This window comes from Salmo salar, chromosome 20 (assembly GCF_965601325.2).
Source record: "Salmo salar chromosome 20, fSalSal1, whole genome shotgun sequence".
Classification (NCBI taxonomy): Eukaryota; Metazoa; Chordata; class Actinopteri; order Salmoniformes; family Salmonidae; genus Salmo; species Salmo salar.
In genome coordinates, this window is record NC_138310.1 from 13022987 (window position 1) to 13048560 (window position 25574).

Here is a 25574-nt window from a genome sequence, read left to right on the forward strand (position 1 = left end):
AATCTGGTTATAATGGCACTAATTTAATGCACATTATAAATTACAGTGTTGCACTGAATCAAATTACATCATCACTCCAAAAAAGATCAGCGAGACTACTGAAATGCATTGCATACCTAATAGTCTGACATTATATAGCTTCAACAGTGTCGTAGATGTTTCACTTTACCCTTAAGCTGTAACACTGCTCTACTGACACACATGGATTACACACAGAATGGATTAACATGGGGGGTTGCCTACCATGTGGTCATCCCTGACCTCTAAATCCCAGTGTCACATTGGTCGGCCTAAGTGCAAACTGTCCCAAGTCTTGTCATCAACAGTCATCCTCACCCACACGGTTTCCAGGCCTGGGTTCAGATACTATTTGAAATGTTCTCAAATACTGTATCTGTGCTTGATTGAGCTTGCCTGTTGCAATTTAACCAATAGAACATTCCAAAAATGGCACTCCAGGCAGGCTATTGGCAGTAGAATGGCCTTACTAAAGAGCTCAGTGACTTTCAACGTGGCACCTTAATAGGATGCCACCTTTCCAACAAGTCAGTTCGTCAAATTTCTCCCCTGCTAGAGCTGCCCCGGTCAACTGTAAGTGCTGCTATTGTGAAGTGGAAACGTCTCGGAGCAACAGCTCAGCTGTGAAGTGGTAGGCCACACAAGCTCACAGAACGGGACCGCCGAGTGCTGGAGCGCGTAGCGAGTAAAAATCTTATTTTCTGCAGTTGCAAAACTCACTACTGAGTTCCAAAGTGCCTCTGGAAGCAACGTTAGCACAAGAATTGTTCGTTGGGAGCTTCATGAAATGGGTTTACATGGCTGAGCAGCCAAGCACTGGCTGGAGTGGTGTAAAGTTTGGTGGAGGAGGAATAATGGTCTGGGGCTGTTTTTCATGGTTCAGGCTAGGCCCCTTAGTTTCAGTGGAGGGAAATCTTAACACTGCAGCATTACAATGACATTGTAGACGATTGTGTGCTTTCAAGTTTGTTAGGGGAAGACCCTTTTTTGTTTCAGCATAGCAATGCTCCCATGCACAAAGCAAGGTCCATACAGAAATGGTTTGTCGAGATCAGTGTGGAAAAACTTGACTGGCCTGCTCAGAGCCCTGACCTCAACCCCATCAAACACCTTTGGGATGAATTGGAACGCCTACTGCGAGCCAGGCCTAATTGCCCAACATCAGTGCCCGACCTCACTAATGCTCTTGTGGCTTAATGGAAGCAAGTCCCTGCAGCAATGTTCTAACATCTAGTGGAAAGCCTTCCCAGAAGAGTGGAGGCTGTTATAGCAGCAAAGGGGGGACCAACTCCATATTAATGCCCATGATTTTGGAATGAGATGTTCGATGAACTGGTGTCCACATACTTTTGGTAATGTACTGTACATTCTTTCCCCTTTATGTCAATGGTGTTATGAGAGCCACACACAACAGGTGCTCAAGCCAGAGCCTCAGCTTCTTCTACCTTTAGCCCACAATCCTTGCCGCCACCTGCAGAGCACACAAATCCAATTCAACTGCTACACCAGGTGGCTTTCACCACTAAACCGCTCCAGCAATTATCCACACTGGATTCCTGTCACAGTTAAAGAGCAACCCAGTGCTAAGCAGACTGTTTGCCCACTTCTCAGTGACAGCCGCAGGGAATTCAGAATGGATCTCTCGCTCTCTCTCGCACACACACTGGAGGAGAACCACGAACTTTGATCCCCTTTCACTGGACAATAGGTTTCTTGTGTGTATGAGACAATCCAACATTCTATCCTCAATGACAGAGGGTTTTTCCTCTCTGCTAGAGTGGAAGCCCTCCACTGATCTCCCCTTTACGCTGTGGTTTGATGGCATTAGGAAGGCAGCTTCATCAATGAGGTTCAGACACCCTGACTGTGAGTGGCTGGGGATCACTGACCTCTCTCCTGAAGATGACCTGGCCAGTTTATTCACTGAGTCAGAGTCCAGTTGACATTGTTAAGTCCAATCAGAAGGACATCTGTGGACCTGCACTGACCGAAATAGATGGTAAGGATGAGGAAGAGACAGAAAGTGTGTGTTGCGAAAATGGAGAGGAGAGGTCATGTAAGAGGAGACGAGTCGAGACGAGAGGACCAGGATGATAAAACTAGAAAGGCAGTTGAGCCCAGAGATTTGAACGGTACCTCAGTCCACAAACATGCCCAACTGCATTGGTGTAGATGGGGAGCATTGAGCCATGTACTGTATAGGAAGCTAGTGTTTAGAGCTGCTATTCCCTCAACTGGTGAGAAGCGTTTCCTCGCTTGACTTAATTAATGTGAAGGAAGCTCCTGATACAATATCTGGAAAACAGCAGCCTAATTATACCAGAGACAAAACAGGCCGCACAAGACCCTCACCTGTCCCAGCATGGGCCACTGGCTACTGTTTTTAATCTGCGCGCGCGCGCACGCACACACACACACCATTTCACACTGTATTATGTTCATAGCACTATAAAAAGCTGTTCAGATCAGCATAAATTAGAATGTAATCAATCAAAAACCTTTTTTGAAAAATATTGTAATTCTCTGAAAGGATGACAGAGGATTACCATACGCACAACTTAATTTGAAGAATCCTCCAAGACCTGCAGTGACATGAAAACAGGCGAATGGAGATTATTGCATGTGGGCATAGCGAAACGGGATGAAATCGCTACCCTTTGGGAGCACAGGATGGGGGCTGAAGCTGCCAAGACTCATGTAAAATTAATGACACAGGACAAAACTGACCAAAGCTGCACGTTAGTGACAATACATTAGCTCTACACCGGTAGGATAAATATGGTGACATATCCTCACATGATCTAATCTAAACATTTATTTTAACCTACTTCAAATAGTGTACCAAATTGAAATCCTTACTATAGCGCACTCCCCTGCTGTGCTGTAACCTGCACTGCTGTTTTTAGTTCCGGCTGTTTGTGCATTTTAAAATGAGCAAATGCAATGTGGGGCAGGATTATATCTAATATGTTGCGACCATTACTGTTGAAAAAGAGTACTTGTAATTAATCATTTGAGCTCATAGGATGGAGAGTGGCAGTGATGCCTCACTTCAGTTATGGACACTGTCTGGCTCCTCTCTTCGTCTTTCAATGTGTGTATAATTACATCAGTAGTGGGTCGAGATTTGTCGTTTTGCTTAGCTCCCTCCCTCCTTCCCTCCTCTGCTCATTAAGCGATGCTACATACAGAGTGCACTCCCCTCGCAGCACCAGCTAACATCATGCATGGCAGGGGGGGGGGGGGGGGGGGGGTCAAAGCACTGACTAAAAATGCAACGGCATCTCCTGTGGGCCTAGTGGCTGAAATGTGCTCTAAATCATTCATGAGCCGCAAAGCTTTCCAACGAAAGCCAGCATACTCAATCTGGGTATGGCTTATTCTAATCAATGATGTTGCTTTCCGAAAGGAAAGCATGAAAAATGTTGTCAATTGAGTGCACTCCTTCAATATCTAAAGTACAAAGCATGTATTTGATGTAAAATAGGCTTCAGAACACTGTATCATATTGCACTGTAAGAGTTATGGCAAGTCTAAATATGTGACTGTGTCTAGCTGTATTGGGTAGCGCTTTGGTAATGGGCACTCATGGCACATTTACCTTTCCATAAAATGAATGGTCAGATCACTGGAGGAACGATAATTTACCAAAGAGCTTCTTGCCATAGAAGCATGTCGACACTGAGTCTTCATTCTTCAACAGCACAGTCAACAGGAGGCCACTTTACATTTCATAAAATGTTCATGACTAGACTACTTTGGGGCCAAAGAGAGGCCAACAAGTCTTTCACTTTAAAATGGTCAATGGTCATTAAGAATCCTATTGTGGCTGATCAGCATTTCTTGAAGTAGTAGGCTTACCAGTATGCCAACAACCACACCACCCTGCTGCATCCCTGGCTTCCGTCTAAAGCTAAGCAGGGTTGGACCTGGTCAGGGCTTGGATGGGAGAATGCATGGCAAAATCAAGTTGCTGCTGGAATTGATGTTGGAGAGCCAGTTGAGGGTTGTAAGGGGAACAAATTCCCCCGGGGGGAAGTGATGAGGACGCTACCCTGCAAAGGGTGCCTTTCATTAGACGAGACTTAAACCCTGACTGTCTGTCCGGACATCCTGTGGTCTCCAAAGATCCCGTATCACTCATGGCAAGCGATAGGATGGTACCCATGTCCTGGCTAAAGTCCCAACCTGGCTCATGCTATCATAGCTCTCATGAATTATCCCCAGCTTCAATTTGGCAAAATCCATGCTAACCTCTCCACTACCACAGCCAATGTGTGGTTCGTAATCTGGCACAAAAAAGCTGCGGTTGGCATTACACAGGTAGATGCTACATATTGCTGCATGTTTAGTTGCAATGTGATGATCATAATTACCATTGGTGATATTTAGGATGTTAAAAGTGACTTGTCTCTTACCACAAAGACAGATGCTCAAATCAGAGTGAGTGATTGACAAGTCTAAGGATATATAACAATTGATAACCAGGAGTTTCAGATAACACACTATAAAATTGTACATGGTATGCTTTGTGATCATGGTTTGATCGTCCTCTCTTCATGGGTTCCAAATGTACAACCCAGCTGGACAAATCATACATTTGCTTATTTTACAATCAAGCCCTCGGCTGGATTCCCACAGCAACATTGTCAGCCTCTCTTTTAGAAATTAAGCTCACCCATGTCAGCCCTCTCCCAAAAAAACAGGAGCATACCATATATATACAGACACACAACCTAACAGCTTTACAGGATACAAAATACTACATATAAATGTACATTTAAAGCCCTAAAGTTACTATTCATATGAGCTCATAGTGTTGCATCGCTCATATTGCTAGAGTGTTAAACAGTGTTATAAATAAAGGGTATCACTCAAGGTGTGAGTCCCTGTAGGGAGGCACAAACATAATAACAAACCTAATCTAATGATATTTATGAGACAAACAAAATTAACTTGGTTAAATAACCTGATATACTGTAGTGTGGACCTAGTGTGTTTCATTCTGAAAACAGCAGGTCTAAGCAAAAATGATTTGTTTTATTGAATATTGCTGCTGCTATATTTTTTCATTTAGTCATATTTAATATTTATAGACAATATAAATAGTATGTTTATTTTATTATTTAAGTTATTCTATAGCACTATTCTGTTCTAATCTATTCTGTTGGTTTATACAACGGTTGGGTCTAATCCTGGATGCTGATTGGATAAAACCGCATTCTAGCTGATGTCTATTCCACAAATTACCACCAGCTAAAACTATTGCGTTGAAAAGCCTATTTGCTCTGTGCCATCTCAGTGCGCAATTCACTGTCGGGGGGCTCTTGTGGCTGAATAGAAGCAACTCCCCGCAGCAATGTTGGTGGAAAGCCTTTCCAGAAAAGTGGAGGCTGTTGCAGCAGCAAAGGGACCAACTCCATATTAATGGCTATAATTTTGGAATGAGATGTTCGACGATCAGGTATCCACATACTTTTGGCCATGTAGTGTATCTATTGGGGCAGTGATTCCAAAATAAATGTAATTGTGTCTTGAAGTCTTGTTTGCATTTTCACTATAATAACAAGTAGCCTACTGAAAGTAGGTTTCAACTCTTATGTCCTGAGTTGTCTCATAGAAAAAGGTACATATTCCTGCCATCTTGTTCGAAATCAAAGTTTCTCATCTCATATCTAGGATCAGATACCTTAACGATATCCTAATTTCTAGAAAACCTTCCATGTCAGTTTTTCATCACTTTGATAGACAAAACTTCAACAAAGTGTAGGCCTATAAAAATAATCTAAGTATAAAACTAGTGCTGGCGTTACATCAACTGAATTCAAACTTAAACTTACCAAGGTACAGAACCTCTCCGGGGGGTTGCCGCAAGTGATGCCAGGGGGATCCACCCTAATTTGCATGAACTCCTTCATAGCCATTGGTTTGGGCTGGCACGCATAAAACTCCCATGTTGGTCCATTGTCCGTACTAACCAGCGACTTGCATATGTCATACTGGCCAAGTGTCAGAGTAACAAAGTGCAAAAGAAAAAGCACCTGTGAGAGCATGGCACTCGTAGAGACCACACCCATGGTCCAAGACCGAGAGTCCGGAGGGAAGAGGTGCCACCGTCGGTCCACACAGGGAGAGGATCAGCTTGGAATCCGGTTGGTTTTCATGTTGGGAGAGACACCTGACGCTTGCAGGATACAGCCTTACAACTCTGCTGGTTTTGTATACAAATGTATGCCTGCCTAAATAAGTTACACGTACTTCTGTTTTGAAGTATTTGTTAACTTATGTTAAAAACAATTCAATTAAAGTATTACTTTAAATTATAGTTACAATAACTTTTATTAGAAATGTATACAATGCTAATCTTTCTCAGATCGACCCCCTTTGGCACTCCAGGCAAGCCATGCTAAAAGCAGTCGATATGTCCATGAGTAGACCATTGAGAATATTCCCGCTGTCCACTCAGAAGCTCTCAAGATGAGATTTTGTCGTGTAGAATGTCAGTCAAAGGAAGTATTTACATGCTCCATCGTTGGCTATATTGAGAAGGAGAAAATACAATAATTTATTAAACATTTAACTTTTTGGGGGAAATTGCCACTCACATTTCCAGACAAAAAAGGCAAACTAAAACTATATCTAATAGGCTACTGCTACTATACAGACTATTTTATTTCGTTTTACAACTAGCAATTAGGTTAAACATATCTTTCATTAGAGGAACTTGAACCCATTTGAAATCTGTTAAAATTAATATCGGTAGGCTATACCGTAGCTTAAAAATAAATAATATTTTAACTTTTCACGTTTGTTTTCACAACCAATCTATATTCACAAGACTACCCTAATTAATGAATTTCCCAAACAAAACTGCAAGTAAAAAAATATATGCCCTAGTCCCCAGAGACGGATGTCTGTTGCGCTCTTGGGTTTGCCAACTATTGCCAGAGGTAACATAACTGTCGATAACTTCTCCCAGGCAGATGGTGACAGACCTAGGCTGTAGTCTACAATTGGCAAATACAAATAACAAATTTGATCAACTTGGATCATGTTTTGACTTGTCCTATAAATGTGGACAACTGATGTTCTCGACGTTGATGCTCTTTCCAAACCTCTGAAATTGTCTGAAGTGTGTAGCCTAATGCTGCCTTCAAATGTAGGCTATAATGGTTGATTATAAGAAATAACTGTGGCAAGTCACTGGTTGCAAGATTATAAGCTCTCACTATACAATTTTGAAGGTGCACTGTTACAACAGTTACTATCCTCTATGTTCACGGTGGAACTCGAACACTTACCAAATTGCTCCGGGAAAATATGATCATTCTGTCATGGGTGCATCCTTTGCATTCTAAAGCCTCAGCATTGGTTCGTCGTTGAAATAAAGCTTAACGTTACCGTATTCCCTTCTGTAAGAGGATTAGATGAGATGCTCTCCCCTTCTGTTTGTTTCCCTTCTGTTTTTATACTTTTGAGGAAAGCAGTGCGTTGTTAGGATGGTATCCTATACATCCCGTACGCACAATAGTTGACTTCTTGTTCGAAATATATTATATTTCAATACTTTTTCAGAAGTGGTACTGCCTCAATTAATGTTCCATTACTTTTTGCGATTTCGGTTTTGTCCTAGGCGCTCAAGGGCAGAAGGAAAGAGCTCGCTCTCGCTCGCTCTCTCTCTCTCTCTCGACCTCACTTTCCCCTATGCATAAACACACTCGCTTATTTCATAAATTCCCTCCTGCCATTGTTCTCCTGCTCTCTTTTCGTTTCCATATTTAGCTATCAGTATCTGATTTGCAAACTACGTGTGTGTGAAGCAGCTACGCAACTTTTACCGGTCAGAAATATAACCACCCCATGAGCCGATCGGGCTACCCGTCCTGCTTAAAGGAGCAGCTCAAAAATCACTCAAGGCATAAGGATCTCTAGTTTCCGCTAAGCAATAGGCTAACACAAAACTGTTTAACAGTTAAACTTGAAGTTCCTATATGGCTCTTAAAGCATAGCGTATTCATCTTCTACACAGTGCAGGCGTCCCCAATTTTGTAACGTTTTCTCTTAATAAGCGGATGGTCAGAGGCCAGAACATAGTTATAAATAATTTGTACACTGCAAATTGACTGCAAGAATCCCAAACAGATAGTATTTGACAAAAACAGAATCATTTCAAACCTTGATTACATTGGGATACGATCGCATATGCCTCTATTGATGCGTGGGAATAATTGGGAACGGATTTCCTCAATTAAAATCCCTTTGAGCTGATTTTACAGTGAAAATTATACATATAAAAAAATAGCTAATTTATAGGATTTATATATGTCAGAAAACCTGGGTGGCCAAATAAAATCAACCACGGGCCAAATTTGGCCGTGGTTGATTTTATTTGACCACCCAAGTTCTGAGCAAAACATAAATTGCCTATAAAATTGGCTATATATTTTTTTATATGAATAATTTTAGCAAACTATAACTTATGCTATTTACATTTACATTGTTGACAATTGCATTAGCCTACTTAATACCCAATTAGTAAAAACACATTTAAAAAAAAAAAGCAGCCAAAACCCTTAATTTGCAACTTCTGGATGGGTGTAATTGAAGTAACAGCATCAAATGGGGGCTTCTCATGGAAGAACACTAAGTTGAGCTGTCCATGGTCCTGATGCCTGGCCACGCAGACCAATGGGTCTGCGTGGCCAGACAGCCTACACATTTCTACAGGTCATCTGAGGCCAAATTGTCACAGACAGACACGGACAATGCACAATGTTTGTAGACAGCAATATAAAGGTAGTTAAAAATTATTTAAAAAGTAGTTGAATGGGAAATGAATACTGGCAGTAAGCAAATGAGAAGACAGCAGGCACGGAAAGAGAGAACTACATTTCCCTTGCTACGCACTGCATCTCGATGACGGTGTTTATGCGACGTTAATCTCAGTGTGTGGAAAAAATGGCGGACGCAATGAACGTTGGTGTGAATTTAGAAGCATTTTCTCAAGCAATAAGTGCTATTCAGGCACTTCGTTCAAGTGTAACAAGGGTTTTTGACTCTCTGAAAGATGGGATGAAAAACAAAGAAACCCTCGAAGGACGCGAAAAGGTTTTTATTACCGAGTTTCAAGATAACCTGCAGTCTGTGAATCGCGACTTGAAGTGAGTAGCTGTAACGTTAAGTGCTAACGTTAGCTAGGTACATCTTTGCTGTAAACACAGAAGTTAGCGTGCTAGATAGGCGTGAGGAATGAATGTTATCCAACTAAAAAGTTACTTCCAACTAGCTAGTATCCATGACTTGGCTGAAGTGTAAATGGTGTGTGTGCAACGTTAGCCTAGCTTACAGACCATAGCTAAATAAAATGTGTACGCGCGCAAGTGAAATATATCATAGCAACTAAACGTTAGCTAGCAAAAAACAGTACTCTGACATTCTTGTAGGCACCTCAATTTTGAAGTCTAGGCCTACACATTGTGAAACGTGTAGCTAGCTAAGTTCACATTACTTTGATGTGAAAGCAAAAGTTAAACTTCTAGAAGGAATGGTCTAATGTGCATCAATGATGCAAAATAGTTTTTTTCTACACTGAACAAAAATATAAACGCAACATGTTAAAAGTGTTGGTCCCATGTTTCATGAGCTGAAATAAAAGATCCCAGAAATGTTCCATATGCACAAAAATCTTATTTCTCTCAAATTGTGCATACAAATTTGTTTACATCCCTGTTATTTAGCATTTCTCAAGATAATTCATCCACCTGACAGGTGTGGCATACAGTGGCTTGCTTAAGTATTCACCCACCTTGGCATTTTTCCTATTTTCTTTCCTTACATGCTGGAATTAAAATAGATTTTTTTGGGGGGGGTTTGTATCATTTGAGTTAAACAACATGCTTACCACTTTGAAATGCAAAATATTTTTTTGTGGAACAAACAAGAAATGACAAAACAGAACTTGAGCGTGCATAACTATTCACCCCCCAAAATGCAATACTTTGTAGAGCCACATTTTGCAGCAATTACAGCTGCAAGTCTCTTGGGGTATGTCTCTATAAGCTTGGCACATCTAGCCACTGGGATTTTTGCCCATTCTTCAAGGCAAAACTGCTGCAGTTCCTTCAAGTTTGATGGGTTCCGCTGGTGTACAGCAATCTTTAAGTCATACCACAGATTCTCAATTGTATTGAGGTCTGGGCTTTGACTAGGCCATTTAAATGTTTCCCCTTAAACCACTCAGGTGTTGCTTTAGCAGTATATCTAGGGTCATTGTCCTGCTGGAAGGTGAACCTCTGTTCCAGTCTCAAATCTCTAGAAGACTGAAACAGGTTTCCCTCAAGAATTTCCCTGTATTTAGCGCCATCCATCCCATACCAGTTTCCCAGTCCCTGCCGATGGAAAAACATCCCCACAGCATGATGCTGCCACCACCATGCTTCACTGTGGGGATGGTGTTCTCAGGGGGATGAGGTGTTGGGTTTGCGCCAGACATAGCATTTTCCTTGATGTCCAAAAAGCTCAATTTTAGTCTCATCTGACAGGAGTACCTTCTTCCATATGGTTGGGTAGTCTCCCATATGCCTTTTGGCAAACACCAAATGTGTTTGCTTATTTTTTTCTTTAAGCAATGGCTTTTTCCTGGCCAGTCTTCCATAAAGCCCAGCTCTGTGGAGTGTATGTCTTAAAGTGGTCCTATGGACAGATACTCCAATCTCTGCTGCGGAGCTTTGCAGCTCCTGCAGGGTTATCTTTGGTCTCTTTGTTGCTTCTGATTAAATGCCCTCCTTGTCTGGTCCATGAGTTTTGGTGGGTGGCCCTCTCTTGGCAGGTTTGTTTTGGTGCCATATTCTTTAAATTTTTTAAAATAATGGATTCAATGGTACTCTGTGGGATGTTCAACGTTTCTGATATTTTATTTAGAACCCAACCCTTATGTGTACTTCTCCACAACTTTGTCGCTGACCTGTTTTGAGAGCTCCTTGGTCTTCATGGTGCCACTAGCTTGGTGGTGCCGCTAGCTTAGTGGTGTTGCAGACTCTGGGGCCTTTCAGAACAGCTGTAAATATACTGAGATCATAGACACCTAGATTGCACACAGGTGGACATAATTAATTAAATAATGTGACTTCTGAAGGTAATTGGTTGCACCAGATCTTATTTAGGGGCTTCATAGCAAAGGGCGTGAATACGTATGCATGCCCCACTTTTCCCATTTTTTTTTTTAGTATTATTGTTAACATTTTTTATTTTTTTATTTCACTTCACCAATTTGGACAATTTTGTGTGTGTCCATTACATGAAATTCAAATAAATATCAATTTAAATTACAGGTTATAATGCAATAAAATAGGAAAAACGTCAAGGGGGATGAATACTTTTGCAAGGCACTGTATCAAGAAGCAGATTAAAGAGCATGATCCTTATACAGGTGTAGGGTTCCAGATTTTGGGGAATATTCAGAGGTGGGAATTAACTGGAATGTATGGGAATTAACAGAAAAATATGCAAATGTAATATTAATACCATTTACATGTAGATGTTTTTTGCATTGGCTATATTTACCATATCATATGGAGACAGAAACATAAACCTTTTACATTTAATGAGTATACATAATTGCAAATGATTAAAGCCTTCCAATAGAAATAAAAAATACTATATAGTTACGAATTTAGCTTTAATTAAATGAGTTGACTCTTCACATGGGATGATTTCACTGGACAACAAAAGAAAGGGAATATTGAATGATCCCCAATGATCCATTGCATCTCCCAAAAACATTTTCAACATCTGTAAAATTAGTCTACAAAATAAAGCTTTGGTTGTCTTCCTCTCAGGCTCCCATGTCTTCTCCCTGAACCCCCTCAATGTCCACCTCTTGAACATCAGACTCTGAGACCTCATCTTTACCGTCACTTTCCAACGTTGTTGAGGATGGCTCATTGTCAGGCTCAAAAAGCCTCAAATTTGCCCGGATGGCCACCAATTTTTCAACCCTTGTATTGGTCAGCCTGTTGCATGCTTTGGTGTGTGTGTGTTCCCAAACAAGGACCAGTTGCGCTCTGAGGCGGCTGATGTTGGTGGGATTTGGAGGATGATGGAGGCAACAGGGGAAAGCGCCTCAGATCCACTAAGTCCCTTCCACCAGGTGGCTGATGAGATATGTTGGCACGACTGCCATATTGCATTTCCATCCCAAAGCCCTTGCTTGGAAGTGTATTTCGCCAGACTGCCAAGAACTTTGCCCTCATCCAGGCCAAGGCGGCGAGACACGGTCGTGATGACACCATAGGCCTTGTTGATCTCTGCACCAGACAGGATGCTCTTGCCAGCATACTTGGGGTCCAAAATGTACGCTGCGGTGTGTATGGGCTTCAGGCAGAAGTCTTCACGCTTTTTGATGTATTTCAGAACTGCTGTTTCCTCTGCTTGGAGCAACAGTGAAGTGGGCAGGGCAGTACGGATTACTTCTCTTACATCTGCAAGCAGAGTCTGAACATCAGACAGGATGGCACTGTCTCCCGCAATCCGTGCAATGGCTACTGCTATAGGTTTCAGGAGTTTCAGGCTGCTTACCGCTCTCTCCCAAAATACATCATCCAGGAGGATCCTCTTGATGGGGCTGTCTATATCGGCAGACTGTGATATGGCCATTTCTTGGAGAGACTCCTTTCCCTCCAGGAGACTGTCAAACATGATGACAACACCACCCCAATGGGTGTTGCTGGGCAGCTTCAATGTGGTGCTCTTATTCTTCTCACTTTGCTTGGTGAGGTAGATTGCTGCTACAACTTGATGACCCTTCACATACCTAACCACTTCCTTGGCTCTCTTGTAGAGTGTATCCATTGTTTTCAGTGCCATGATGTCCTTGAGGAGCAGATTCAATGCATGAGCAGCATAGCCAATGGGTGTGATGTGAGGGTAGGACTCCTCCACTTTGGACCAAGCACCCTTCATGTTCACAGCATTGTCTGTCACCAGTGCAAATTTCTTCTGTGGTCCAAGATAAATGATGACTGCCTTCAGCTCAGTACACATTGTCTGTGAGCGTCAGAGGTGAACCAGTTGCAGACACAGCTCGAGAAAAACATTCATCAGCATTGGTCTATGTTCCTTTATTGAGTCACAAACTTCTGATTCCAGGAGGACCATGAGCTGTTGCTATCGATAAGGTGTCTGATTCATCATTTTCACCTCGAATAGGAGTAGAGGGACTTTTGTCAGAGGTTGCTTGTTCTGAGGGAACTTTATGCACTTGGCCAGATGATTCTGCATCTTGTTTTCATTCTTCACATGATTTGGCACAGTATTTGCAAATGTACACAGCTTTTCCTTCTACATTAGCTGCAGTGAAACGTTATCACACATCCAGATAGTGCCTGTGGTATTTTCCAGTAAAGATTAGAAAAAAATGAGTAAAAAAAACAACAAATACAATTCCATGTACAGAGAAATAGTTAAGCAGTTAGATTAAACAACTCCTTTGTAAGATAAATGTTTTAAAATGAAACATGTATGGAAACAGGTGAATTAACTCTCCTGATTTAGCAGGTTCAAGCAAGCTAAAACCCACATGGTAGCAAAAACTAACTAGCACAAATTGTTAGAAATGATTTAAACACACTTTGCTGTAGGCTACTTACTATAGGCTATTTACTAGTTAACACAAAGAAAATGTATGTCATATAAAATATATTCGCCCCACCCAGTATTGTAATCAAAACTTACCAGAAAGCATGTAGTCCTTGGCTCAGACAGTGTGGTAGTGTGGGCTCAATAGCATCTCATTAGTGTGCAAGATCTTGAGAATCAGCTTTACAATCATGGCCAAAAGTTTTGAGAATGACACAAATATACATTTTTACAAAGTCTGCTGCCTCAGTTTGTATGATGGCAATTTGCATATACTCCAGAATGTTATGAAGAGTGATCAGATGAATTGCAATTAATTGCGAAGTCCCTCTTTGCCATGCAAATGAACTGAATCCCCCAAAAACATTTCCACTGCATTTCAGCCCTGCCACAAAAGGACCAGCTGACATCATGTCAGTGATACTCTCGTTAACACAGGTGTGAGTGTTGACGAGGACAAGGCTGGAGATCACTCTGTCATGCTGATTGAGTTCGAATAACAGACTGGAAGCTTCAAAAGGAGGGTGCTGCTTGGAATCATTGTTCTTCCTCTGTCAACCATGGTTACCTGCAAGGGAATATGTGCCGTCATCATTGCTTTGCACAAAAAGGGCTTCACAGGCAAGGATATTGCTGCCAGTAAGATTGCACTTAAATCAACCATTTATCGGATCATCAAGAACTTCAAGGAGAGCGGTTCAATTGTTGTGAAGATGGCTTCAGGGCACCCAAGAAAGTCCAGCAAGCGCCAGGACCGTCTCCTGAAGTTGATTCAGCTGCGGGATCGGGGCACCACCAGTACAGAGCTTGCTCAGGAATGGCAGCAGGCAGGTGTGAGTGCATCTGCACGTACAGTGAGGCGAAGACTTTTGGAGGATGGCCTGGTGTCAAGAAGGGCAGCAAAGAAGCCACTTCTCTCCAGGAAAAACATCAGGGACAGACTGATATTCTGCAAAAGGTACAGGGATTGGACTGCTGAGGACTGGGTAAAGTCATTTTCTCTGATGAATCCCCTTTCCGATTGTTTGGGGCATCCCGAAAAAAGCTTGTCCGGAGAAGACAAGGTGAGCACTACCATCAGTCCTGTGTCATGCCAACAGTAAAGCATCCTGAGACCATTCATGTGCGGGGTTGCTTCTCAGCCAAGGGAGTGGGCTCATTCACAATTTAGCCTAAGAACACAGCCATGAATAAAGATTGGTACCAACACATCCTCTGAGAGCAACTTCTCCCAACCATCCAGGAACAGTTTGGTGACGAACAATGCCTTTTCCAGCATGATGGAGCACCTTGCCATAAGGAAAAAGTGATAACTAAGTGGCTCGGGGAACAAAACGTCGATATTTTGGGTCCATGGCCAGGAAAATCCCCAGACCTTAATCCCATTGAGAGCTTGTGGTCAATCCTCAAGAGGCGGGTGGACAAACAAAAATTCAAGGGCTTAACTTCCCATGGAAAATATCTGGAAAGTTTCTAACCCTTTGTAACCCTACACAGGTGCATCATGTGCTGGGGACAATAAAAGGCCACTCTAAAATGTGCAGTTTTGTCATACAACACAATGCCACAGATATCTCAAGTTTTGAGGGAGCGTGCAATTGGCATACTAACTGTCCACCACTGCTGTTGTCAGAGAATTGAATGTTATTTTCTCTACCATAATCCACCTCCAACGTTGTTTTAGAGAATTTGGCACATCCAACTGGCCTCACAACCGCAGACCACGTGCAACCACACTAGCCCAGGACCTCCACATCCGGTTTCTTCACCTTTGGGATTATCTGAGACCAGCCACCCGGACAGTTGATGAAACTGTGGGTTTGTATAACTAAAGAATTTCTGCGCATTCTGTCAGAAACCGTCTCAGGGAAGCTCATCTGCATGCTCGTCATCCTCACCATGGTTTTGACCTGACTGCAGTTTGCATTGTAACTGACTTCAGTAGGCAAATGCTCACCTTCGATTGCCATTGGCATGCTGAAGAAGTGTGCTCTTCACGGATGAATCGCGGTTGCAACTGTACCCGGCAGATGACAGTATGGCATCGTGTGGGCGAGCCGTTTGCTTATGTCAACGTTGTGAACAGAGTCCCCCATGGTGGCGGTGGGGTTATAGTATGGGCAGGCATAAGCTATGGACAACAAACACAATAGCATTTTATTGATGGCAATTTGGATGCACCGTGACGAGGTCCTGAGGCCCATTGTCGTGCAATTCATTCGCCTCCATCACCTCATGTTTCCGCATGATGATGCACTGCCCCATGTCACAAGGATCTGTACACAATTCCTGAAAGCTGAAAATGTCCCAGTTCTTCCATGGCTTGCATACTCAGACACGTCACCCATTGAGCATGTTTGGGATGCTCTCGATCGACGTATACGACAGCGTGTTCCAGTTCCCGCCAATATCCAGCAACTTCGCACAGCGATTGAGGAGTGAGACAACATTCCACAGGCCACAATCAACACCCTGATCATCTCTGTGCAAAGGAGATGTCGCGCTGCTTGAGGTAAATGGTGGTCCCACCAGGTACTGACTGGTTTTCTGATCCACGCCCCTACCTTTCATTTAGAGCTATCTGTGACCAGCAAATGCATGTCTGAATTGTGTGACATATATAGATTAGGGCCTAATGAATTAATTTCAATTGACTGATTTTACTTTAATGAACTGTAACTCAGTAAAGTATTTGAAATTGTTGCATGTTGCGTTTTATTTTTGTTCAGTTAATATTCCTTTAGTCATACACAAATCTTAACAAAGATGCATACCCTTGCGCCTCCAAAACGACGTTACATAAACCTGGTAGCTGATGCAGGATCATTTATTACCTAACAAAGGCAGAAACGGGCTCTTCATTGAAAATATTATGCATTTGCCATGTGCACGATTTTCTTTGGATAGTCTAGTAGTTCTTATATGATTTAAGATCTCAGTGTTAAAGGATGGGGATCCTTCTAGTCTAAACTACTGTCCCCTTTCCAAACTTTCTGTTCTTGCCAAAGTCCTTGAAACACTTCAGTTGGTGTCACCAGCCCATGGTTTGGTTGCATCAATTTGTTTCCACGGCATCACGTAATAGAAAAAAAAGATGAATCTCCTTTTTATAAAGTAATTCACAGTGTTTTAGACTGTGTAACAGACTACTGAGATGGTAGGCTATTCAATAAATATGTTTCATCTAACATGTCTAAGCAGGAATGCATGATTGAAGATACAGTGCATTCGGAAAGTATTCAGACCCCTTGACTTTTTCCACATTTTGTTACAACCTTATTCTAAAATCCTCATCAATTTACACACAATACTGCAGAATGACATAGCCAAAACAGTTTTATTGATTTTTTTTGCATATGTATTAAAAACAGATACCTTATTTACGTAAGTATTCAGACCCTTTGCTATGATTCTCGAAATTGAGCTCGGGTGCTTCCTGTTTCCATTGATCATCCTTGAAATGTTTCTACAATTTGATTGGTGTCCACCTGTGGTAAATTCAATTGATTGGACATGATTTGCAAAGGCGCACGCCTGTCTATATAAGGTCCCACAGTTGACAGTGCATGTCAGAGCAAAACCAAGGCATGAGGTCGAAGGAATTGTCCGTAGAGCTCAGACAGGATTGTGTTGAGGCACAGATCTGGGGAAGGGTACCAAAAAAGGTCTGCAGCATTGAAGGTCCCCAAGAACACAGTGGCCACCATCATTCTTAAATGGAAGACGTTTGGACCCACCAAGACTATTCCTAGAGCTGGCCGCCCGGCCAAACTGTGCAGTCAGGGGAGAAGCACCTTGGTCAGGGAGGTGACCAAGAACCCGATGGTCACTCTAACAGAGCTCCAGTGTTTCTCTGTGGAGATGGGAGAACCTTCCAGAAGGACAACCATCTCTGCAGCACTCCACCAATCAGGCCTTTATGGTAGAGTGGCCAGACGGAAGCCACTCCTCAGTAAAAGGCACATGACAGCCCGCTTGGAGTTTGCCAGAAGGCACCTAAAGACTCTTAGACCATGAGAAACAAGATTCTCTGGTCGGATGAAACCAAGCTTGAGCTCTTTGGCCTGAATGCCAAGCGTCACATCTGGAGGAAACCTGGCACCATCCCTATGGTGAAGCATGGTGGTGGCAGCATGCTGTGGGGATGTTTTTCAGTGGCAGGGATTGGGAAACTAGTCAGGATCGAGGGAAAGATGAACGGAGCAAAGTACAGAGAGATCCTTGATGAAAACCTGCTCCGGTTCACTCAGGACCTCAGACTGCTGCGACGATTCAACTTCCAACAGGACAACGACCCAAAGCACATAGCCAAGACAACGCAGGAGTGGCTTCAGGACAAGTCTCTGAATGTACTTGAGTGGTCCAGCCAGAGCCCGGACTTGAACCCGTTCGAACATCTTTGGAGAGACCTGAAAATAGCTGTGCAGCGACGCTCCCCATCCAACCTGACAGAGTTTGAGAAGATTTGCAGAGAAGAATGGGAGAAACTTCCCAAATACAGGTGTGCCAAGCTTGTAGCGTCATACCCATGAAGACTTGAGGCTGTTATTGATTATTGATGCCAAAGTTGCTTCAACAGAGTACTGAGTAAAGGGTCTGAATACTTGTGTAAATGTGAGATTTCATTTTTTTTATTTGTATACATTTGCCAAAATGTACAAAAACCTGTTTTTGCAAAGTTTTTTTCTCCTCATCAATCTACATTCAACACCCTATAAATGACAATGTAATCATTTTTAGAATTGGGCTGTAACATAAGAAATGTGGAAAAAGTCAGGGGGTCTGAATACTTTCAGAATGCACTGTATTTTGAACTGCAAGAAAGTCAAGTGATTATCGTGAATTGTGGTTTGACAATAGGTTGTTATATTTTGCTGTTAAAATAGGGCTCCAGAATCTTCTGAATTTTGTTTAGTAAATATGAATTTGCCTACATCTTTATGTGCACTATTATATGCTAGTACATTTTTGGTCTATTTCACCACATGAGGAAGTGAAACTCAGAACACATTAGCTAGATCACTAACACAAAATATAATACCCAATGCTAGTCGTAATCTACCAGTAAATGTCATGTCCTAAAAAAACGTTGCACTTGTAGACTTCTACCCTATGCACTCGCAATGGCTGACACACAATTGCACATTTCGCTCGCTCCGTATCTTAAAGCCATATCAAATATATTTAGAGATGACAAATACAAGTTCTACCCGCAGAAAGCTGAGAACAACATCAGTTGCTTCTAAAGGTGTGTATTTCCCGCAAATGTACAATCAGAAGCCTTTTTCTCTATCCCTCACTGCACATCTGAGGAGACAGAGAGAGAGCGTGGCTTGCTCATCACATCAACAGGCCCAGGGTCAGGGTAGACACTTTCATTACAGGAATCATGAGGGTAATGCACTTTCCTGATTGAACAAATCATGGTTTTAGCCGGCAAAAAATGTGATGTTTGAAATTTTTGAGTGAGGTGACCATGTAATGAATGTTCAGCTCGCACTGATGCGACCAATTACATTTTTTTTTACTCGCACAGACAAGTCAAAGGGTCACAAATTGTGACTAAATGGTTGCAGTCCAGAGCCCTGACTTGTTGGTGAGTAGCTGAAGGAGTTTTTATACACCAATAATGTCCTGAACAAGTTTGTCTGGATTTAGAAAAACACACAGCACTACTACGGCGACAACTAATACTGGAAGCACTTGATTCTAAACAGCATTGTGTTGCTTTGTTCATTGATTTGTCTAAGGCTTTTGACACCGTAGACTGAGATATTGACGCAGAGCTTGTCAAACATAGGCCTTTCAAGTAAAGCTTTTTGTTGGTTTAATGATTTTGTTAGTGTTAGATCACAGTGTGTACAGGTTGATGGCATGACTTCTGACAAGCTTTCTTTAAATACTTGAGTGCCGCAGGGTTCTATTCTTGGGCCATTATTGTTCATTATTTATGACTGGTGTGAAAAAATAGCTAATGAGAAGGTACATCTACACTGAGTGTACAAGCATTAGGAACACCTTCCTAATATTGAGTTGCAACCCCTTTTGCCATCAGAACAGCCTCAATTCGTCAGGGTAGGGAATCTACAAATGTCGAAAGCGTTCCACAGGGATGCTGGCATATGTTGACGCCAATGCTTCCCACAGTTGTGTCAAGTTGCCTGGATGCCCTTTGCATGGTGGACCATTCTTGATACACACGGGAAACTGTTGGCGTGAAAATCACAGCAGTGTTTCAGTTCTTGACACACTCAAACTGGTGTGCCTGGCACCGACCATACCCCGTTCAAAGGCACTTAACTTTTGTCTTGCTCATTCACCCTCTGAATGGAACATATACACAGTCCATGTCTTAATTTTCTGAAGACATAAAAATCCTTCTTTAACCTGTCTCCTCCACTTCATCTACACTGATTTGAAGTGGATTTGACAAGTGACATCAATAAGGGATCATAGCTTTCACCTGGTCAGCCTATGTCATGGAAAGAGCAGATGTTCCTAATGTTTTGTACACTCAGTGTATATGCAGATGACACTATCTATAGGACTGATCCCACACTAGTTAAGGCATTTCTCAAATTGTAGGAAGCGTTTGTTGTCCAACAACCTTTTTCTGTTCAAAGCAACCCCCTACTCTGCCTCAGATACTCACTCAAACAAGCCAATAGAGGTGGTGTCCTCGTACAAGTACTTGGGATTTCACCTTGATGAAGCTCTGTATTTTAAACCCCACAAAAAAGTTTAAACTTAATCTGGGCTTTTTCTTTAGGTAAGGTTTTATTTCAAGCTAGAAAAGACAATGTTGCAGCCTTTGCTGGACTATGATGATATTCTTTACATGAATGCCCCATGGTTTTACCTGCACACACTAGAAACACCTACCATGCTGTAGTTAGATTTGTAACAAACACAAGACCTCTTAAACATCACTGTACCTTATATCAGTTAGCAGGATTGCCATCCTTATAGTACATGTTTGTCTATAAGGCCATTTTAGGGCAGCTGCCCCATTGTCTTGGAATACATCTTGGAAACTAGATTAATTGAATCCGATTTGATAATGTTAAATGACAAATTATAGGCCTGATGACCACAAATTGCATGTGTTTTTAAACCTGCTCTTTTAAGCTCTCTTATGGGCTTTGCTCTGTTAACTTCCATTCATTGTTATGTTTAATATGTTGTGTTTTATGTTGTGTTTACTATATGCTGCTTTCTTGGCCAGGGCTCACTTGTAAAAGAGAGAAATCTGCAATGTGACCTTTCTGGTTCAAGGATAAATACAAAATAAGAAACAAATCGGATGTTTTGAAGCAGGGATGACAGCCTCACCCCACACACACACTCAATTAGCCCACATTTCTGAGATTGGTTAGTAAGTCTAACGGCCGGATATCTAAATTTGTAGTGATCATGGTCGAAATACCGAACGGGGTAGTCACTCTCAATCACATATATTATAAACTGCAAACACTTCTCTCCACCTAAAGGGAAAATGTGTAGAATAGCAGGAAATTAGCTGTAAAAATAAAAATGGGGGGTAGCTAAATGCTAGGCTCTGACTGCATGTGTGGGTATGGATGTGGGTACCCAGACCTGCGATCCACTGCGGCCCCCCCATAATGAGTTCAGATTTTTTTGTGGCCCCCAGCCCAATCAAAATTGCCCATCCTTGTGTTGAAGTGAAATACATGCCTATTCTAACAGCTGCTATTCTATGTACTTATGTAGTGAATTGGAACGCCTCAGTACCCTGGTTGGCAGACCTTCAGAGAGTCATCCCCTTCACAACAGTGGCCTGTTGAGTCTGGACCCAGTTCAGGACAAGACCCCGCTGTACAGTCAGCTCCTTCAGGCATACAAGTGGTCTAACAAGGTAGGCCAAGCTTTTCTACTGGGCTACAAGGGAAAAAATACTATAAGGGCAGAATTCAATTCTAGGGCATAGTGGATTTTCTGCAATGCAGTTTCATATGTCAAAGATTGGAATCTTGTGGACAATTTCCTTGGATTTCAATGTGAAGCCACTCCCATCGTTAACATTATCTGTTTGATCCAAATTGACTCATGGTAAACACATGATAAAGTTTAGCTTCTGTTTCTTCCGGGATACGCTTCCAGTGTATCAGCTAAAAACCTACAATGACAGGCTGCATTAGTTACGTGAACAATATGCCCCCAGTGCAGCATCTCTGACTACCCCATTGTCGCAACTCTCTAAATACAATGCGCTGATGGAAATGATTCAGTTTCTAAAGCATATGCTGGAAGTCTTAAATAACAGGTAAGGTAAAGATTGATTTGAAATAAAATGCAGATGCACGGTATATGGTAACATACATTAGCCTATACTGTATGTATCAAGCTATGATGCCACGCCTCCCATTGTTTGTAAGGTCATCATATAGGATATTGGAAATTCCATGATAACAGAGTGATGCGGAGACTCAGATTTGTTACTTTAAAAAATGTATGTCAAACAAAAAAACAATGATTTTAAGTTAAACAAACCATCACTATACTCAACGACTACTTTTAACAATTTCCACAGAAAATTTTACAAAAACACATTTACTTGAAGAACAGTGCAGATTCAAAGTTTGGTAACAGAATGACGGTTTGTGCTGTTGTTACACAGATGGCACCCACTCCTGTAGCTGACACGCTTGTGCCTAAACTTTTACAGACTTGCCAACCTGCACAAATTTAGCGTACCATGCACGCAATTTGAGGTCAAAGTATTCTAGTATGAAAAAGTACCCTAAAATACACAAAATAGGCTTCTAATTGGCATATTGTGTTTTCTGACTGAACTGTCTGAAGTTGGAGCTGAGAAAAAAAAATTCAAGCTCTCCACTCCGGTTCACCCGCCCGTAGTCATAGTACTATTTTCTTAGAGGGCCCTCACGGTGTTCTACAGGAGCACCATTGAGCGCAGCCTGGTACGGCAACTCTGCCGCCGCTGACTGCAAGGCACTAGAGGGTGGCACGCTCAGCCGAACGCACCATTAGGTACACACGGACTGCTGTCCAGGACACCTACAACACCAGGTGTCGCAAGAAGGCCAAGAAGATAATCAGGGATCCAAGCCACCCGAGCCATGGCCTGTTCTCCCTGCTTCCATCACTAAGACGCGGTACAGGAGCACCATGTGTAAAACGTGTTAGTGTGTGTATATGTTTTATTTATGTTTTATTTATATTCTTTATTACATGTATTGTTTTTATTTCACTTTGATCTGCATTGTTGGAGCTCAGAGCTTAAGATTTGGACCCTGTATTTATACCTGCAACCCTGTACATTTGACTATTATACTTCTAATCAAAGCAGCACCACCGTCCGAGGCTCCATGTGTAGCAAGTGAAGTGGGAGATTTGTAATGAAATTACAGTTACGGAATTAAGTTGCCTAAATGAGAAGGCCGTTTCATATGACTGGAGTTGTTGAGACAAGGAGCAAGCTGAGCGCAGCAAAATAGCCTCAATTAGCCTAAGAAGAGACCTCTGGTGGCATGTCTTGTGGGTTATGCACGGGTATCCGAGCTGTGTGTCAGTAGTTCAAACAGAGAGCTCGGTACATTCAACATGTCAATACTTCTCACAAATACAAGTAGTGATGAAGTCAACCTTTCCTCCACTTTGAGCCAGGAGAGATTGACATGCATATTATTAATGTTAGCTCTCTATGTACATCCAAGGACCAGCCGTGCTGCCCTGTTCTGAGCCAATTGCAATTTTCCTAAGTCCCTCTTTGTGGCACCTGACCAAACGACTGAACGGTAGTCCAGGTGCAACAAAACTAGGGCCTGTAGGACCTGCCTTGTTTATAGTGCTGTTAAGAATGCAGAGCAGCGCTTTATTATGGACAGACTTCTCCGCATCCTAGCTACTGTTGTATCAATATGTTTTGACCATGACAGTTTACAATCCAGGGTTACTCCAAGCAGTTTAGTCTCCTCAACGTTCTCAATTTCCACAGATTTTGTTGAGGTATAAGGTTTATTGAATTATTTTTCCCAAATGCAATGCTTTTAGTTTTTGAAATATTGAGGACTAACTTATTCCTTGCCACCCATCCTGAAACTAACTGCAGCTCTTTGTTAAGTGTTGCAGTCATTTCAGTTCCTGTGGTAGCTGACGTGTAAAGTGTTGAGTCATCCACATACATAGACACACTAGCTTTACACAAAGCCAGTGGCATGTCGTCAGTAAAGATTGAAAAAAAGTAAGGGGCCTAGACAGCTGCCCTTGGGAATTCCTGATTCTACCTGGATTTTGTTGGAGAGACTTCCATTAAAGAACACTCCATGTGTTAGACAGGTAACTCTTTATCCACGTTATTTTTCATCAATTTCTCTCAGCCAATCATCAGTCATTTGTGTAAGTGCTGTGCTTGTTGAATGTCCTTCCCTATAAGCTTGCTGAAATTCTGTTGTGAATTTTTTTTTTTTACTATAAAATAGCATTGTATCTGGTCAAACACCATTTTTTCCAAATGTTTACTAAGGGTTGGCAACAGTAGGCTGGGAATTGCCAGGGACCTTAAGATACGATCTTGTCACGATACTTAGGTGCCGATACGATATGTATTGCGATTCGATACTGTGATTTTTATTGTGATTCGATGTTCCAAAAATATTGCTTAATTATGTCTGCTGCAGAGGTACGAGAGAGCCATGAGAAAACGAGTTTTGATCAGTCAAGGAAATAAAATTGCTGAAAATAAATGGACTCCCTATTTAAAAAGAAGAGAGAACAAGCTATGAAGGAAAAATAAAAGTTTTGGTACAGATACAGCCAACTAGTGCAAAAATTATATTGTGATAATCTCAAAACGATACGATATATCATCAAAAATAATGTCCCGATATGTAACTATAGATTTTTTTTTTCCCTCAGCACTATTAATTCCATGTGGTTACAGGGTTAAAACAGAAAAAAACTCAAAGTTTAGGAATTAATTCTGAATTCATAAGGGCTATGGTTTGGGGAAGGCTTAAAACAAATTAATTACAAACGGCACACCTATGAATCATCATCATTATTTTTAGTGCTTGCTAGAGCATTGTGAACTGCCGGAGCGCAGTGGTCTAAGCAGCGCGCTCCAGCACCGAGCATCATGACTGCTGGGCGAACTAGTGACCAGCCTGAGTCTACATTAGGCCCACAAGTTAATTGCATTTATTAAAATTTTTACAAGAAGTAAAAAGAGTAATCGGACAATTTACACATAAAAAAAAGTGTCTCAGCTCAACAAAATCATCTTAGGCTCAAATGCATAAACATCTTGACAGCTTTATGAGCTTAAATAATAAAGTGACACAATACAGGCTTTCAATCCACCAAAAACCATAATTACAGTGCCTTCAAAGTATTCACACCCCATGACTTTTTACATATTTTGTTACGAAGTGGGTTTAATTTTTTCTATCAACGATCTACACACATTTTTTTATTATAAAAATTATTTGTCAAAGAAATCTAAAAATAAAAATTATTTGTCAAAGAAATCTAAAAATAAAACTATCTTGATAAGTATTCAACCCCCGGAGTCAATACATGTTAGAATCACCTTTGGCAGCGATTACAGCTGTAGGTATTTTCTGGTTAAGTCTCAGAGCTTTCCACACCTGGATTGTGCAACATTTGCCCATTGTTCTTAAAAAAAATATTCAGGCTCTGTCAAATTGGTTGTTGATCATTGCTAGACAACCATTTTCAGGTCTTACCATATATTTTCAAGCATATTTCAGTCAAAACTGTAACTCGGCCTCTCAGGAACATTCACGGTCTTCTTGGTGAGCAACTCCAGTGTATATTTGGCCTTGTGTTTTAGGTTATTGTCCTGCTGAAAGGTGAATTAATCTCCCAGTGTCTGGTGGAAAGCATACTGAGCCAGGTTTTCCTCTAGGATTTTACCT

The 25574-nt window shown here is 41.7% G+C and overlaps 2 protein-coding genes across 2 annotated transcripts in view; one reads left to right on the forward strand and one right to left on the reverse strand.

Moving 5' to 3' along the window:
* Positions 1-7888, reverse strand: part of LOC106580126 (netrin-G2) — a 47681-nt gene extending 39793 nt beyond the window's left edge. Inside the window, exons 1-2 of the mRNA XM_014160829.3 lie at positions 7320-7888; positions 5859-6554 (exon numbers count right to left, since the gene is read on the reverse strand). Coding sequence (XP_014016304.1) covers positions 5859-6095 — 237 coding nt within the window. The 5' untranslated portion in view covers positions 6096-6554; positions 7320-7888. The remainder of the gene's footprint in view (positions 1-5858; positions 6555-7319) is intronic.
* A 1056-nt stretch (positions 7889-8944) lies between these two features.
* Positions 8945-25574, forward strand: part of LOC106580125 (mediator of RNA polymerase II transcription subunit 27) — a 103431-nt gene continuing 86801 nt past the window's right edge. The window contains exons 1-2 of the mRNA XM_014160826.3: positions 8945-9179; positions 21385-21529. Of these exons, the coding sequence (XP_014016301.1) occupies positions 8977-9179; positions 21385-21529 (348 nt within the window). The 5' untranslated portion in view covers positions 8945-8976. The remainder of the gene's footprint in view (positions 9180-21384; positions 21530-25574) is intronic.